Raw genomic sequence first — 17,278 nt, 5'->3', positions numbered from 1 at the left:
TAGAAGAGCGTGCCTGAGCCAGGGGCTTCTTCGCTCGCTGTCCCTGCATGTCAGATCCTCGTAGAGGGCAGAGGAGAGAGGGGCAAACACCCCCACGCAATCTCTCTCTGTCCGCGTCTCTCTCCACACACACCGCTCCGTGTGTGCGCTAGAGTTGTATATATTAATGTCCGTATGACACAACAGTCACACTCTCCTGGGCAAAGTTTAGGCTGCTGCTCTTTTTCTTCCTCTGAAAGACTGGGCTCCAAGGGATTTCATTTCACCCAGACAATCCGTGCTGGAGGATTGAGCTGTGAACCCAGTGACAACTCTATTGCAATGGGACAAGAGGGCCTTGGCAGAGAAAAGAGGTGCAGATCTGTGGCCCCCTGCCCGCCACTACTCCACGCAGGACCGCCAACACTTTGAATGAGGCAGACTTCAGAACAAATCACGCGAAATTGTGACTCTTTCATTGCAACACCTATTTCGTTCCAACAACCCTTCATCGCTTTGCTGTTGTTGTTGTTCTGTTGATGCATTAACTGGATAATTTACAAAAGACTGAAAAGCCAATATAATCAACATAAGTATTCAAGCGGGAAACCACGAGACATGTTTATAGAACAAAAGCAGGTCTCATCTGCAATACAGTTGCAACTCTTGTTCTTTCCATAACTTCTCCCCACACTTTTGTCTGACATCCATAGCTGTGCTATGTCGGCTTTAGAGTTGGGGCAGATATTTGTTGTGTGTAAAGCAACGTGCACACCTGTGAAAATAATAAATAATATTTTCCATTGGGTGTGCAGGGCAATGGTGTGTAGGGCTTGTTCATACATGGAAATATTGCAAGTATAGCTCAGCATAAAATAATCCTCATGCCCTCTCGCCTCACCTCACCCAAGGTAAGTGGCCTGCTGAGCCCTGGAAAAGGAAATGCCTTTGGGAATACCATCTTTGCTTGTAAGAGCTCTCCTACACTGTGGTGGCAGCAGTCAGGAGTGTTTCCTCTACGGATTTTGCAGATGTTACCATCAGTAGCCAATTGTAATAGATCAGTATCTCCTAGCTGGCCTGCGCATTCTGCTGTACTTCTGCATACTCACAAAAGGTTTTAAAGCATTATTTCCTGGCAAATGAATTCAAAATGTGGGAAACTTCCCCCTAATGAGTGAGATTTAAGAGGTCTAACACAGACAGGAATGTGTATGAGAAACAGAGCTCCCCAACTAAGTGAGTTTCCGCCTAACTCCTTATGGTAAAAAAAAAAAAAAAAGGCAGGATGGCTGAGGCCAATATTGGGATTTGGATGATATTCCTATTCAGGCCTCCTAACATTTGGATGAAATGTTGCTCCCCCCAAAACAGTCTAAATCTGAATGTCAGCTTCCCTCTCCTTCCCCGGCCCCCGCCCATATTCCTGGAGCTCATCTTCATGCTCGGGTGGGGAGGAAGGAGAGAGGCAAATCTCCCAGCTCACATCCTGGGGTGGAAAAGAAGACAGATTCGCTGGTGGAGAGAGGGGAGAGGCTGCCCCTTCCCCTGTGGAGAAGGGAAAGAGCCCTGCCTGGGGATGTCATCCCCTTGTCAAGTGGGAGGGGTGGGTGGGAGCCAGATCTGTTTGGGGGATGACCCAAAATTCCCAAGGAGGTGACAAATCTGACCCCTTCCCTAGAGCTCAGCTGCCCTCAACAGCCTTCCCGGTCCACGTCTCGGGCCCCCCATAACTTTTCTCTTGCCACCTGGTGGGGGGGCGGGGGTGGCCCAGCCACCTGTATGGGGCCGCCTCCTCCCTACGTTTTGTGAGTCTGCCCCTGCCTCTGAGACGGGGGCTGGTGTCTCTGCCCTGTACCGTGGAGCTCCTGAACGGGCGCTTCAGTGTGCACAGCCCCGTAGCTCCTCCCTGACCGGCATCGGACCGCGGGAGCTCGGGACCTTCCTCGGCCGCAGTGTAACGCATACGCTGCGCCGGTGATACACCGAAGCGCTTTGTGGTGCCCGGGTACAATTCTTGTAATAAAACGGAAGGTCACTGACTGATTGTGGGAATCTCAGGCTGCGGGATGGGGGTGCCCTGGCTGGAGGCAGAACAATGTTTCGCTTCCTGATATTTAGGGTACCCGGCTAGCAGGGTGAGGGGTGCATGACAGAGCAATCGGTCCCTGGCAGGGGTTCTCCTTGCTGCATTCCCCAGATGGGCGGGTGGAGTCTGCAGGGTTGGGGTGGGGGAGCCTCTCCCCCTCAGTGGTTGCTCCTGGCTCTTCTTCTGCAGTTTTCACCCGGCAGGCTGGCAAAGGAGCCCTTTCTCCCGCCTCCTGGGCGGGCAGGCTGGGCAATAGCGGTCCAGTCCGGGACTCCAGCGCAGGTTTTGCCGGTGTCTCTGGGAAGGCTGAGCTCCATTGGATGGAGCAATGTGCCTTAGCCAGGGCTGCGCTCTCCGGTATAACAGTCACGGGCGGGAGAGAGGGGCAAGCGCGCTCTGTCCCTGGCTCCCCCGGGCACGGGGCTAGGTGCGCGTGCAGCTCTCTCGGCGCCAGTTTGCGCGCGCTCTCTGTCGCATATGCAAATCCGCGCACCCCCCAGCCGGAGTTAGGATGCTGCTGCCGCTGCTGCCGCTTCTTCCTCCTCTGCAAGACCCTGCTCCCGCAGACTTTTTCTCAGGACTGTGAAATGACCAGTCCTCTTCACCGAGCAGCAGCAGCAGCCTGGGCACCTGACCGCCGCCGCGCAACCTTGAGCAGACCGAGGGGGAGAAAAGGGCTCCTCTCCTCACCTCTCCTCCTGTGCCTGGGTGCGGTGGCAAAGCCGGGGGGGCTGTGAAAGCAGCGCAGACTCGGGGCACGTTGGTGGCAGCCTTTGGGCTCCCCAGACCGGACGAGTGGCAGGAGAAGCAGCCACTTGAAGAAGGGAGAGGCTCTTGAAAAGCTGCTCCCCTCTCCTTTCCTTCCTCCCCCACTCCGCCCTTGCCCAAAGAAAGTGGAGTGCGGGGCTTGCTTTTTCCCGAGGACTGCTGCTGCTGCTGGTGGTGGTTTTTTTCCTCCTTGGCTTGCTCCTCTGACCAGCCATGGGGAAAGGTCTGGAAAGCACGGCTGCCCGATGCGGACTGGGACTGGGATACTTACTGCAAACGTTCGTGTTACCTGCCCTGGCTATCCTGAGCGCCAGCAGCACGGGCTCCGCAGCGCAAGGTAAGCCACTCCGGGGGGGGGGGCTCAGCTAGCCACCCAGCCTCGCCTCCCTCAACTCCTCCTGAGCTAGTGACTGTGCACCTGGATTCCCACTTTCCCAGCTAGCCGGGATATCTATCTATCTATCTATCTATCTATCTATCTATCTATCTATCTATCGAGATTCGCAGATCAATACAAAAAGGGACAGAGAGGACCGAAATTATTTATTTTTCCCGCAATGCATCCAACTAACTGAAATGACCAGGGGAAGCTTTCTCGGGGGGGCGGCGGGGGGGAATAAGGAGCTGACACTGCTCTAATATGAGTGTTCTCTGCATCTGTGTGTATTTAGGCACATCGTGCATATTTGTGATGATTCCTCTCTGTGTGTGTGTAATACATTCCTCTGCACACATGCATCCTCCCTGCCCGTGCTGCGGAGTAACTTGAACGGCAAGGGGGTCGGGGAATTGGCTGTATGGACGCTCGGATTCTCCCGCTCCCGGAGCAGAGAGACGGGGAGGCTGGGATCCACATGTAGTGGAACCCTGCAGCTTACGTGTGAGTGAAAAGTCCGAAGTCCTGCTGGAGCTGGGGAGGTTCTGATCGCACCCCTCTCTCCCCCTTCCCTTGCTGAAATGGCTTTGCCGGGTCTTGGGAAGATGGAGAAGGAGACAGACCCAAGATGGGTCTCCAATAAGGGGGCATCTGGGCTCCGCAATCCTGGGTGGTAGGCTGTCACCAGTGGCAAAAGAGAGCGGTGGGCCGGGTAGCGGAGGACACCAGGCTGAGGAGGGCAGCCCGGAGCTGGTCTGCACTTCCCATACCAACCTGGGCACTCGCACCTCCTTGCCACCGTCCCTTACTCTTGTGCCTTCCCTTTGAGCGACCGCTGTGTGATGTGTGTATTGCCGCAGCTAGTGTCCCTGATGGGTAGCTCGGGTAAACAGGTATCGTGATTTGTTTAATCATAGACATTTCCTGGGTCATCGACCTGACAAGTTCGTTTAAACAAATAAAATAATCCTCCACCTCTGTAAGGAAGGCTCTGCTGCCGTACGCCTTTGCCCACACTTCCATTTCACACTGAAAGTCAGCATACCCTTTGAGCTGTTGTTTGCATCCGTTCCTTTGGACTGCAGAACCGAAAGCTTAAGGAGAGAAATGAACTTCAGTGGGAACTTGAGGAGGTTAAAACCAAGCACGGTCAGGAGAAAGGTGTATGCTTGTATGTTGGTGGTGGTGTTTTATTCGTAAGCGTCTGCTTGCTGCTCTAACATCTGTGTGATTGGGGGTGCTGGAAAGAGACCCTCTGAACCTGACTAGGACGAATGAGTTAATGAAGGCACCAGATAAAGACACATCATGTTAAAAGGGTCGTGATCGGGAAATTTGAGAGCAGAACTAGGCCTAGGTCTTATCACGTCAAAATAAAGAAAAGAGATCGATCAATGAACAAAGCAAGTTCAATAGAGACAGTCAAAGAGGGAGATAAGCTGATTAATACTGGAAAGGTGGGGAAGATGGGCTGGGCATCATGAATAGCAAATTGGAAGTGTTGATAGTGTTTCTTTGTATATTCCTTTAGCCATTTCTGTAAATCTCTGATAGGCTGAGGAGACAGGATCAACTCCCCTGTCTCCTCTCTGTGCTGAGAAGAAGCAGATCCTCCTTTTATCCTTTTCTTCCTTGCCCAAAGTATAATATGCCCAAAGGGAGTTAAAATGTGTAGAGTGTAATATAACTCTTTTTTATTTTACTTGTTCAGTTTTCTGTGAATAATTCTGCAACTGTGTTTTTAGTATAGTCTGTAGGGAACTGTAAAATGCCCCTTTCAAAAGGATCATTACTTGCAACCCTTCACAGTGACTGTTTAGCTACTTCTTGAGTACACCACAAAGAGCACTGAATCTATATGTCACTCGTCCTGGCTATTACACTACAGATAATGTCTGTACAATACTATTTCTCTCTCACACTCTGACTGCACATAAAACTTTGCTTGTCCCTTCCTCCCCTCCAACTCCCTCTCATTCCAGAAGTTATATCAGTAATGGAAGGAATGGAAACGGGTTGCTTGTGTGACAACATGGTCAATAAATGGTGAAAATTAGTTGCTTCTGTGTGCTGTACATAATGAAGATTAGGTTCATTAAAGCATTTGAAAGAGCTGTTTGCATGCTTACCAAGAAGAAAAAGAGATATTAGAAGTTGATATATTTTTTGTCATAGCCAAGCAATAATATATTTTGGGGACATAGACTTTATGCGGGAGAGTTGGCATACTGTGCATGAAGGAATTCTTTTAAAAATGATCTCAGTGGAGAGGTACTTGAGAGGACTCTGCAGATCTCCCCCTGTATAATCACCCTGTGATTAAAAGCACACTCATTTATGGCCTTTTTGACAGTACTATACCAAAGTGCTGCTGATGGCTCTGGGCTCCAGAGGACTTTGGTGCCGCTGGCTGACTGTCACAGATCTGAGAGCTTGCTTGTTTAGGACTGAGTGAAGATATATGTGTTGTATATTATGTTTCTCTGTGTGGTTATTCTGATCAATTTTCTGTCAATACAAGGGATCTCTTATTCTATTCTCAGATTTATCTCATTTTACTAAGACCTGGGCTTAGCCAGCATAAGTAAGGTACATCAGAAATTTGATCATGAAAAGGAGGTTACAGAAAATGTGAATAAAGTAAAAATTTTGGAGCATCATGTTGCATTTCTTCTGTGTTTTTTTGTCCAATCATTTTGTATCGCTGGTTCAAGTCTGAGCCAGGGCAGGTTACATGTTATGTACATAAAGGTGTTAATTGTACTCTGTGCATGTAAACCTATATATTGGAGAGTATGTAGCAATGAATATAGTTGTAAATAGGGGTCATGAGGAGAAAGGATCCTCTTTGATGAAATTGGACAATGGGTAGAAGGTATTCAACTACTAAGCAGTCAGGAGAACTGTAATTCACATGACAGATTGGATGAGGGGGTAGAGGAGAAATCCAAGAGTTCAGATCGCTCTAACCTCACTTCTTATAGACATAGAGAGCTCCTTGCAATTTCAGTTTGTCACTAACATGTTACTAAACCTCATTCCATTTTTGCTACTTCTTACATTTACTCTTCGTAACAAAATGATGCATAACAAACAGAAAACACACTGGGCCTGATTCCTCGCACACACCAGAATAGGTAAGGGGAGGATCAGTCCACTAGACCTGAGAAAGGTATCAATGTAAACTACAACGAGAGTAGTAAATAGGGTACCTGACACATAATATAGCTGTGATCAAGCAGTGAGAGAAAGAGAGGGAGAGATAACTGGCAACTCTTTCCGTTGTTTGTGATAGAAAGTTTATTACTTGCCAGAGTGGAAGAATCCAGAGAATGTGACTAGGATTCATTGGTTTGGGGTTTTTTCAGATTTCTCTTTCCATTTCTTGTTTGCTAGAACCAGACATACATTTTGGATGCAGATCTGGATTTGCAGTCTTTCCCAGAGTTTGGGGATCTTCAGATCCGGTATATTGCTTTGATGATGTCTATATATGTCAAATTCCATTTTTAATGGTGCTGTGTGACAAAGGGTGCTACAATTTAACTGCAGCCTTGTTATGAAATTTTCATTCATTTCATTTTCATATAGGGTCAGGTAAGATTTTCCTCCACTTTATTTAATTCTTCACAAAAAATATTATAGGTTGATTTTTACTCAACCTGCAATCCAAAGTCCTTCTCTATTTTTGTCCATTCCCCTCCACCCATGAATGCTCACACTTGGCATCCATATGGCTTTGAACTGTTTGTGTGACCAGTAATAGAAAATGGCCAAATTGGAATCCCTTTCTCTGAAGCACACATAGTCTTCTGGTCTTTGGAGGACTTGGCTCCAAGTCATTGCTGGTTTTGGTTTTGCAAAATCCACACCCCATTGATGCTATTTTCTAAAAGAATTCTGCCCTCATTTTCCCCCTTTAGTATGTAGCACTGTTTGTCTTTTGACTGAAGGAAAGAGTCAGGGCATTGTTTTAATTTTACTTGGTTCTAATACTATTTCTTCATAACTATCAAGTGCTTTTGTCCTCCCCCCTTCACTTCCTTCGTCTTTTGAAGTAGAGTAAGGATGCCTTGGGCATTTTTGGAGCTCTCTCACTCCTTCTCTTTCCAGTGCCTCCTGGAAAATAAATCCACTAATTGAGTAATTGGTGGATTTTCCCCCCTCTCTCTAGAGATGCATATCTCTGTGTCTCAGAATGTCAGTATATACACCATTCAATGGAGCTACTAACCAGCAACAGAAGGACATACACTTTCTACTTTACTAACTTTTTTATTTTAACGGAAGCCATAGAAATATTTTTCTTCAGTTGTCATGAAATCATATGAAAAGCCCATAGTGTTTTAGTTAAAGGGTAATGTACACCAGAGCCCCCAAATCCACATACCCCTGAACATTGGAGGATCAAGAGGTTTAGCAAACCAGACACAAACCATGATCTGATATTCAAGATTGGGGCCCATCTCTATAGTGGGCCAAACCAGAGTAAGATTTTGGACAATGCCCAGGACAAGACTTTGACCAACCCCAAATTTTGAGATAAGGGATTTCCAAATCTCAACCCAGATCTGAATTAACCAACTCAGGCTCATCTCCAGTAAGAGTGTTTGTTATTTCTATATGCCTGTTCTGTGTGAATAAACTGATGGGAATTTGCCAATTTCTGCCATTGAATCCACATTAAAGTTTTTCAGAAGTTATAATGCAGTTGCTATAATTTCTTGTAAGGCACTCAGATATCTCAGTGATGAGGATGTTACAGACAGATTTTTGGGCTAGTAACGATGGTGTGAGAGCTGGGCAAAATGAAAGTCAAAGGTGGCGCATATTAGATAGGTTTTGTTTCGGTTGTTCCTTAGCAAAACAAAAAACCCCAAAAAACAAACAAAAATGTACAAAGAGAAAGAGAGAGAGAGAAAATGTTGTTAATCTTAACCCCCAAAACCTAATTAAATTAAAGTGATAATTTAAAAAGAAAACCATAAAACAGCCATATGTGCAGATATTTGTCCTAACTCAGAGTACCGTTTATTAGCAACAGCAGCAGTCTGAAAATGCTTGGTGTGGAAAAAGTGAAATATAACATGTGAATATACTAACCTTTTGGGGATGCACTTTTTAATTAAATACCTAAATGCATCTTGTTGCAAAAGGAGTATGTGTGTGGGGGGAGACTTAATTATCTTGATGCATCAGTGGACCATTTTTATTTGATAGTGCGGATGTAACAGTATTTGTATGAGTAAAGAAAGTGCCGAGTAGTATTTCACTGTGAAAATTAATTTATTTTAAAGTCATGTGCCCTTGCAGGTTTCAATGACATGAATCATTTTGGGCCAGATTTTCCTATCCCTTATTTAGATTTTAGTACTGCAAGTATCCTCATTGAAATCGAAATAGCCCACTAACATTACTTGCTGATTGAGTGGCAACTTAGTCAAATCACAGTAAAATCAATGCGGCCAGCTGTGGAGTAAGGTACTTCTCATTTGGGAATAAGGGATGCAGAATCTGGCCTTTTGTTTATAAGTATTCAGTCACTAGCATCAGATTACAAAATTAATGAAAAGTATAAACACTGAGTACAGCACCATTTCTGATGTCTTTCCATCATACTGGTATCCCTCCTTGTAATTTGGTTGCCTACATAACTAAAATACATGGGTTCATTTAATCATTCTGATGATCAGCATTTACACTTCTCTTGTGTTTAGTCATAGGTGAATCATTGATCATGTGGACTTTTTAAAATCACAGTTTCAAAACTTTGTCTCTTCACTGTATTCTGGGAAAAACTTAGTATGTGACATGAAAACTTCAAAAGAAAATAGCATTAAACATATTAAAATGATTTTCTTAATTTAATTTTCAAAGACAGTATTCTTGAAAGCAGAAGTAAAGCTCTGTTTCAAAATGTAGGGAAATCAGTTCCATAACTGGCCTGCAGACCAAAAAAGAAGGAAATGTGTATTATATTTATATTTAAAAGGCATTTTCACATGACTATGCCAACATTTGTACATCAGTAAAAGACTGATGTTGTGAGCAGCAGGCTCTTTCGGCTCAATCGTACGAGGTGCAGAGAACTCCCAATTCCCTCTGAAGTCAGGAGGAGTTCAGAGAGCTTAGAACATTAGAGGAGGCTTTCTTACCATGCATGATAAGGCCATTTGTGCATGCGTGAACTCCTGGGCAAATCTTTAGTTTGAAAAATGAACCTAAATGCGGAAATTTCATTCAGCATAGCAACACAGTCATCTTGTTATCAGTAGCCCATTTTATAATGTACAACATGTTTGTTTCCTTAAGTTTAATTCATTCTGTTATCTTTTCAGAATTCAAATGAACCAAATGAAATTTTTGAAGAATTCCAATTATCCTTTTGGAAAATGGTACAAACAGTGCTTCTGTGGTTTGCCAGAAAAAGATTTTTTAATTACTGTAAAAAGTGAGTTGTTTCTTTACAATGGGCCAAATCCTGCTTGCTTTACTCAGAAAGTCCATGGGGAGCCTGGTGTAAGTCAGGCCAGGAGGATTTAACTGAATGTAAGGAATCAATTGTTCAAAATCGTAGATAGCCTTTTTAATTAAAAAAAAATGTTTTCTATTCATGACATTTGAGCACATTCCTCTCTAAAATAAAGGTTAATTTAAGCCTGAGTGCTCTTCCATTAGGGTGTAATATATTTCAGTGTAAATGTCAGTAAAGAACAAGGGGTATATTTTATTTTTTTATTTTTTGTTTTGTTTTTGGAATTAGGAGAGCAATGTTTTAGTTTGTCAAGTGTACACATTATTAGCCACCCAGTGGAGGTGTCCAAGTTTAGCAGGCAGCAATCTTGGAGTCAGTACTGATAAAACAGTAATTACCTTGCCTGTCATTTTCATTCGCCATTTTTGCCTTCAGAGTCTACTTGCAGTGATGAAACAGCATAAGCTTTTAAAGTGTAAGTCAGGGATCAAATGCAAGGAATAAAAGAGACAGGCAGGGTTTTTCCAGTCTACTACAACCACCACCAACACAGCCACAGAATAGTGTTAAACGAAGGCATAGTTCACTGCCAACAGCTTTCAAGGACTGGAGAAGAACAGTGATATTGTGATTTAGTGCATGTGCTCCGCAGAGTCCAGTCTCAAGATCAGATGTCTTTTGAGAATTCCATCATAATATTGTCTATCCAACAGGAAATATTAAGGAAATGACATTAAGCTCTTGGGATGCACATTTCATCCAAACAATGACTTTATTTGCATAATTTGAAATCAGTGTTTTGAACGTTTTAAAAATAAAAGTATATTGAAAATAAACAGAAATATATGCTGGAATGTGTCAAACCAATAATAACACTATTCCTTCAGTGATCTACTTGTATTGTAAATACCACATTTCGCTATGCCAAATCTAACTGGGGTTCCATTTTCAATATCGATAAGCAGTGGGTGAAATCCTGAAGGTTTAATAGGACTTCACCCTTTCTTAATTAAACATAGTCATTTTGCACAATGCCACTTGCATTTTTTTAAATCTTGTCATCAGACAAGAATAGACAGGCAATGAGTTTTAAGTATTGTAACATGTGGCTGATTGTAAGCTGACAGGCAGATACACTATTCAAGGGAAATAAAATAAAGCCCCAAACTCTAGCTCAGTTCAAGTCCCTTTCCTCAGGGCTGGCTCTGTTAATACAAAAAAGATTGAGAAACGAGAGCAAAGCAACTCAGAACACTTGGTAACGACCACCTTTCCAGCTTTCAGCAAGCTAGGAGGGGAGAGCACACAACCTTCCCCCCAGGTAGTCATTGCTTCTGAAGCTTGTATAGCTCCACCCCAAATAACCCATTTTATAAGCAGAAACGTGGGCAATTCTTGTAACTCATTACACACTGGCGTTGAAGGAGCTCCTTTTATACGTTGTCACACCATTATCTAAAAATCAGAGCTGACTGAAATTTTTAATTCAAGTGGTTTTCTACCAATTGGGGGTATTTCCCTGGTAAATGTCCTTTTTGGCTTTTTTTTTAGTTCTTGTTCTGATTGAAAAATCAAAAACTCTAACCAAAACCTGAAAAATTTCAGCCAGTCTGATGAAAATTTTCAGTAAAACCAAAAATGTTTGCCAAATTGGCCAAGGCTTTTTGGTTTAAAGTTGCCCAAAACTGAGAATATTTCAGTATTTCAATGAAAACAAGAAAAAAATTCTGTGGAAACATTTTGACAATAACAATTTTTCATTTCTGTTAAAATTTTTCATGGGAAAAAACAAAACATTTCCCCACCAGCTCTACTAAAAATAAAACACAGAGTTAGATTTGATTTACAAAACTGGTTAATGACAATAATACTTTGTATATCTATAGCACTTTCTGGGCCTGATTCTCCTCTTCATTACACTGTTTTTACACTTGTGTAACTAGAATCAGGCACTGTGGTCTAGTTACAGTCAGTGGTGCCAGACCTCCACTCGGTGCTTACAAAGAAAGGGAGGTAAAGTTGGCTTTAAAGCCACCTTTGCACTTTGCCAAACCCCAGAGTAGGATACATCTACACAGCCCATGACAGTGAGTCTCAGAGCTGGGATCAACAGAGACTTTGCTTGCATTGTGGTGCTAAAAATAGCTGTTTAGGCATTGCAGCTGGGAGCTGCAGCTTGGGCTCTGAAGACCACCCGCCTCCCTGGGCATCAGAACCTGAGCCCAAACACCTGCACAGCTATCTTTAGCACTGTAGCACAAGCCCTGCAAGCATGAATCCGTTGACCCAGGCTCAGAGAGTCACTGCCAAGGGGTGACAACTCTTTCTGTAGAGGTACCCATAGTGGGCAGTTTGGCCCCTGGTGCAAGTTAGAGCAGTCTCATGGCTACCCTAACTTGCAACAGTTTGTAATAGCCACCTATGGACCATTACACAGCAGGGAACACTGGAACACAACAGTGTTCTGGCCATGTTTGCTCCTGCCTGGCATGTCCCTTACACAGCCATGACAGAAATGCGCAGATGGCTGTCTGCTTTACATCAGTTGCACATATCCCACACTGGAGGAACCATTAATTCCTTTTTAGGGAAGTTTTATCACACCTTTGCATGGCTGTAACATGGAATGGGATCTTACCTAGTGTACATTAACTATTTAATCCTCAGAATCTCCTGCTGTGGCTATAATTGTTCCCATTCTTGCAGATGGAAACACAGAGGGAGAGATGTAAGAGGATTTGCCCAAAGCCACACAACAATTTTGTAGCAGTGCCAAGATTAGAACTCAGGATTCTCGGATGCTGAAGATTGTACACATGGCTCCACACAATGCTGTTTCTTGTCTGACAATTTGTAAAACAGATTGCACAAAAGGAATGCTACCTTGATGGATATTAGATTACTTCATGAAATTTGAAATGATCTTTGTTCATTTATGGCTTATTTGTATTCACTGGGTGGTGTCTAGAAAAAATGTAAGCATTAAAGCCTAAGGACAAAACTGTATTTCATAACTCAGAAATGGGTACTTGCTAATTAATATGATTGCCTAAAAACTGTAGTAGGAACCATAGGACTGATTCTTATTTCATGTACATCAGTGTAACTCCACTGAAGTCAAGGGAGTTACTAAGAATTTGCACAGATTGGAATCTGGTCCAATAGAGTTACTTTGGTGGAAACACCAGTGTAAGTGAAATTAGAATCACACCCTTCATCTTTACTTTCGGTGCATGAACATTTTATCTGACTGTTTTCTGTATTTTAATCAGTCAGTTTACACTCATAAGGACCTGTACAAGTCATAAACACTGTGAGGTTGCCTAGGCAATTAAATCAGCATTTTTTTCTCTTGCTGAGGTAACAATCAAGTATAGTGCTGAGGAGCTTGGTAAGGTTCAACTGACCTGGCAACAGCTGAGCATTTACTCATTATCTGGTATCTACCAATCTCCTTTCACCCATTTTCATGAAGCAAAGTAGCTTTATGGCTTAGTCTTATACTGACTGAAAGGTTGAAATGTTAAGCTATGTGGATTAACAGTGTATCCTTTGAGAAAAGGAAAACTTGGGTTTTTGTTGATCCCCTGGGTGCTGGATGTAATTGTTAGAGAAATCTTGAATTCCATCAGTTATATATACCAGGGAACATGCAACTAACCGTTCTGAGATCCTTCAGAGAAAATTGACTCTATCTCAAGCTAGTTTGGAAACTCGTTAAAACGAATAGTCCCAAAGATGTTTCTTTGCTTGCATCTGGTACATTTCATGTACGGAAATGAATAGTGGACACTCTGGGAACATACTTAGTAAAAAGATTCTTAGAGAACAATAGCTCTACCATAAATTTGCTGAAATGATTGCGGGTAGATGATTAATTGCACTCTTATGAAGTGTTGCATTTATTTATTAGTTTTAAAATGCATGGTTTATCTTTGCCCAGACCCAACATATATGTTTCTGTTGGAAAGTTACATTTTGAAAGAAAATAATGTGGTACCACTGAATGAGGTTAACTGTAGTTCAGTCATACAAAATCCGAGGAACAAATAATTAGGACACAGAAATGTCAGTATAGCAAATGGGCCTTATTCTGTTCTCAATTAAACTATTCTTATATTGGTGTAATTACACTTACTAATTGGTGGAATTACTCCTAGTTTACCCCAGTGTAAGTGAGAATTTAATCATGCCCACAGTTTCAGTCTGAGTTAGCCTACTTTTTCTTTGTAAATTTAACTTACATTTTTGCCAGTTGTGCTCTAAATTGGGACAGACACATTCTTCTCTCCCCTCTTAACAACGTTAATAGTGATTTTCTTTGTCAGCCTTATTACTGCAATTTTATAAATAATGAGCTACCAGAAATAGCAATAAGTAGCCACAACTTAAGAAAATCACAATGCCACAAAGAAAAGGAGTACTTGTGGCACCTAAGAGACTAACAAATTTATTAGAGCATAAGCTTTCGTGAGCTGCAGCTCACTAAGTGAATTCTGAGGGTCACATGTAGTTAGATGAGTGCTATAATGAAGCCCACAGCTCCTCTTTCTTGTACTCCAGGGTGAGGGCAAAATTGATTACCTACAGGTTTTTATTGCCAGTTAACTCAAACAAGCTATTTCTATTAATCTGTTAAAGAAGATTCAGGTCCATGTAAATATCATGGGTGTGTAGAGTAATTAAAATATATATAAATGGACATGGAATGAGGGCTGACCCTCAGGCAAGTTGCCAGTACCAATCTTGGTGTCTCATGATTTGGGAACCATGGCAATAAATCTCTCCCAGTCCCCTTGGATACTAGTATCTCATTATAGCTGGAAGAAGGAACCCTTCTTCTGTTATTGAAGCAACTGCGTCTTCATGTTGCTCTATAAACCTCCATCACTTCAGTTCAGACCTAGCTCTCTGCTCACATATGTGATGGGGATGCGTTAAATCTTCCATGTGATCGTCCATTCATGCAATGCGCTCTATACCTTATTCTGTTGGCTCAGAACCTGCCTGGGTAGCTAGTGACCCGCACATTGAGCTTTTTGGACCAATGTGTTCACTAGTTTGTTCAAAGCCATCATTCTTCTGACAACCTTATTTCATGTAGTCATCCTAAACATGGCTCCAGACTGCTGCTTTCCGCTTCCTCACCAGCTTCTGAAGGCTAGAATAACTTCTTCAGCCTCTAGTTCAACTAAAACTGAGTTCCATAGCTGTCCTTGTGTTCCTCACTGCTGAACTGAAATGGAAGTAGGGTACTAATTGCTCTGTTTTCTTAATTAAATTAACTGTGATCAGAGTGCTAAAAGGTAAGCCAGGAGCTGAAGGTCAGTTGGTTGGGATGCCAGTTGAGTTGCTTTCCCTACCCTGTGATAGCCCGTGTTCAGCAAAGAAGGCTTTGGTACTTTTCCCTTGGGGATCTTCATCTGGTGTAGCTCCATTGACTTCAATGCCAATTTACGTCAGCTGATGATCTGGCATTATCTATGCAGTAATTATACTGTATATTGGAATCTGGGTCATGATATTTAGTTTGTACAGGGAGGCAAAAAGACTGTATTATGCAATGAGTTACTCATATCTTTGATTGCTACTCAAGCAAAAGAGCCATTGAAGTAAATGGTGCCATGCGTCATTGTAGTAGGACTGCAGGATTTTGTCCCTGTTGTGGCTCTGTTGTCTTAACATGCATTGATAAATACATTAGATGAATGTGGAGGCTTACTTGTTACAAGAGCTTGCAACAGTGCCGCCTAACTCTGTGGCTCTTGAGCCACCTGGGGCTTTGCAGCTCTGTATTTTGTTCTCTTTTCCTGGGTTTGAACAAAGTTTCACAGAGCATCCTGCCATCAGTGGAGTGGGACCCCCCTAGGGGAAAAAATGGAGACTCAGACAGACACTTGCTCTCACAGCGTGAGTCTGTGACATATAGAACAAGACATTTCAAAGCTGGTGAAAGGCTTTGAAAGGCAGACCTGTCACTGAGTCCTAAACACCCCTGCTCTTATTGTAACCTTTATGGATATAATCATATTTACTGTAAGATACTTGTTGCATATATTTTGGTTTTCTTAATTAGTACAATTCACCCCCATGGAGAGGATCAACGCAAAGCATATGCAGCACTTAAATCTTCAAAATAGGGCAAAAGGGAGGCTGAAGTGGTATATAGGACTTGGGCTGTCCCTCTGAACTGGGTAGTATTTCACCCAATAAGTTGAATCATTTTGTGTGTCGCTCTCTCTGCCTCTGGTTCATAGTGAAGTGGCTCTTCAGCTGCTAAAAGATTAATTTCATTGTTTTACATTAAAAACTATTGGCTAAATTATGCAGCCAGTGACTCAGCCTCTCTTTTCATGTCTATGGAATAACTCCAGATTGGCACCCTAATATTAGACAGCAGAAACTGGCCAACTATATGTTCATTTCCACATAAATATATATTACATATAACTGGTGTCATGACTTCCTGCCTGAGCAATTAGCAGGCTTTGAACCATAGACCTTCAGTATTAAAAGCATGGGCCGCTACAATTTGAGCTAAAAGAATGCCCCCAATAGCTGGTATCAATAGTGGGCTGTTATCCTCTATAAGACCATTATCATTCAGTATGACAAACACTTTACATGTGCACTGTAAAAGACAATAACCATTTTGCTTTGCTAGTTTCTGTCCATTCCCTGCCCTGCAATATTTCCCTTTAGATCTTATTTTCTCAGATTTTATTTTGTGTATTGAATATATCTATTGGATGAAACCTTTTAACTGCAAAAAGCAGTGCTAATTTATTGACTTTCTTCATAAATATTTCTGTGGCTGGTAGTCTCCAAGGGAAAGTCTTACATTTGCATTTATAAGAAATCACAGGATGAAAACTGAATTAAAATGACTGCGTGACACTGCATGGACTATTCATTTGCTACATCTTGTTGATGAGCTTTGTCTATGAATATTTGCTTTTCATTAAAAAGAGTCCTCACTTAGAAAAGCATTTGATACAATATTTGGACCAAAGCCTGTTCTCTTTACTCATCCACCTCGCCTCACAGACTTCCATGGAACTTAGTTGCTTAAGTAAGGCAAGCAGGATTTGGTTTTCAAAGACAAAAGTTTCACCACCAGCAGTACAAATGTAGAAAATGTATTTTGCTGGCTGAGCCTGGGCTAAGGTTAATAAATTGGTTTTAAAGATAACAGAAGATTCCAGCGTCCCTGGGTTTGTTTTGCATTCAGTGACAGTCACTAAATCAGAGGAAGGAATGTTCAGACAACACACTTGAGGAAAGAGTGATTTTTTTAGAAAGGGTCCATTCCTGCTAATAGCCAGTAACTGCACATAACCCCACTGACATTAAAAGTCCATTAGCTAAGCCCAGTTTAAACAGCAGCTGATGCTATATCAGCTAAATGTACATTAGAATTTTTCATGTAATGCAGCAGTAGCACTTCTGTAGTTTTTCTAAAACTATGTACATTAAGTAAAGAAAATGTCATTTGATAGTAATAAGATGCAGAACTCATATTAAAGTGGGGAAGGAGTTGTAATCAAATTAAAGTAACCACCTGGCTACATTAATTAGAAGCATACAATGG

At 42.4% G+C, this 17,278-nt stretch overlaps 1 protein-coding gene across 3 annotated transcripts in view; it reads left to right on the top strand.

The window, feature by feature from the left end:
* Positions 1-2,420: 2,420 nt before the first annotated feature.
* The window catches only part of UNC5C (unc-5 netrin receptor C), a 345,359-nt gene continuing 330,501 nt past the window's right edge, over positions 2,421-17,278 (top strand). The window contains exon 1 of one of the 3 annotated variants that reach the window (XM_037896935.2): positions 2,421-3,173. In XM_037896935.2, the coding sequence (XP_037752863.1) occupies positions 3,050-3,173 (124 nt within the window). In that variant the 5' untranslated portion in view covers positions 2,421-3,049. The remainder of the gene's footprint in view (positions 3,174-17,278) is intronic. The other 2 variants (XM_037896936.2, XM_043545436.1) reach the window with 2 other exon arrangements.

The sequence above is a fragment of the Chelonia mydas genome, chromosome 4 (genome assembly GCF_015237465.2).
Source record: "Chelonia mydas isolate rCheMyd1 chromosome 4, rCheMyd1.pri.v2, whole genome shotgun sequence".
NCBI lineage: Eukaryota > Metazoa > Chordata > Testudines > Cheloniidae > Chelonia > Chelonia mydas.
Note: the sequence above shows the minus strand (reverse complement) of the source record. Positions and strands in the feature narration are given on the sequence as shown.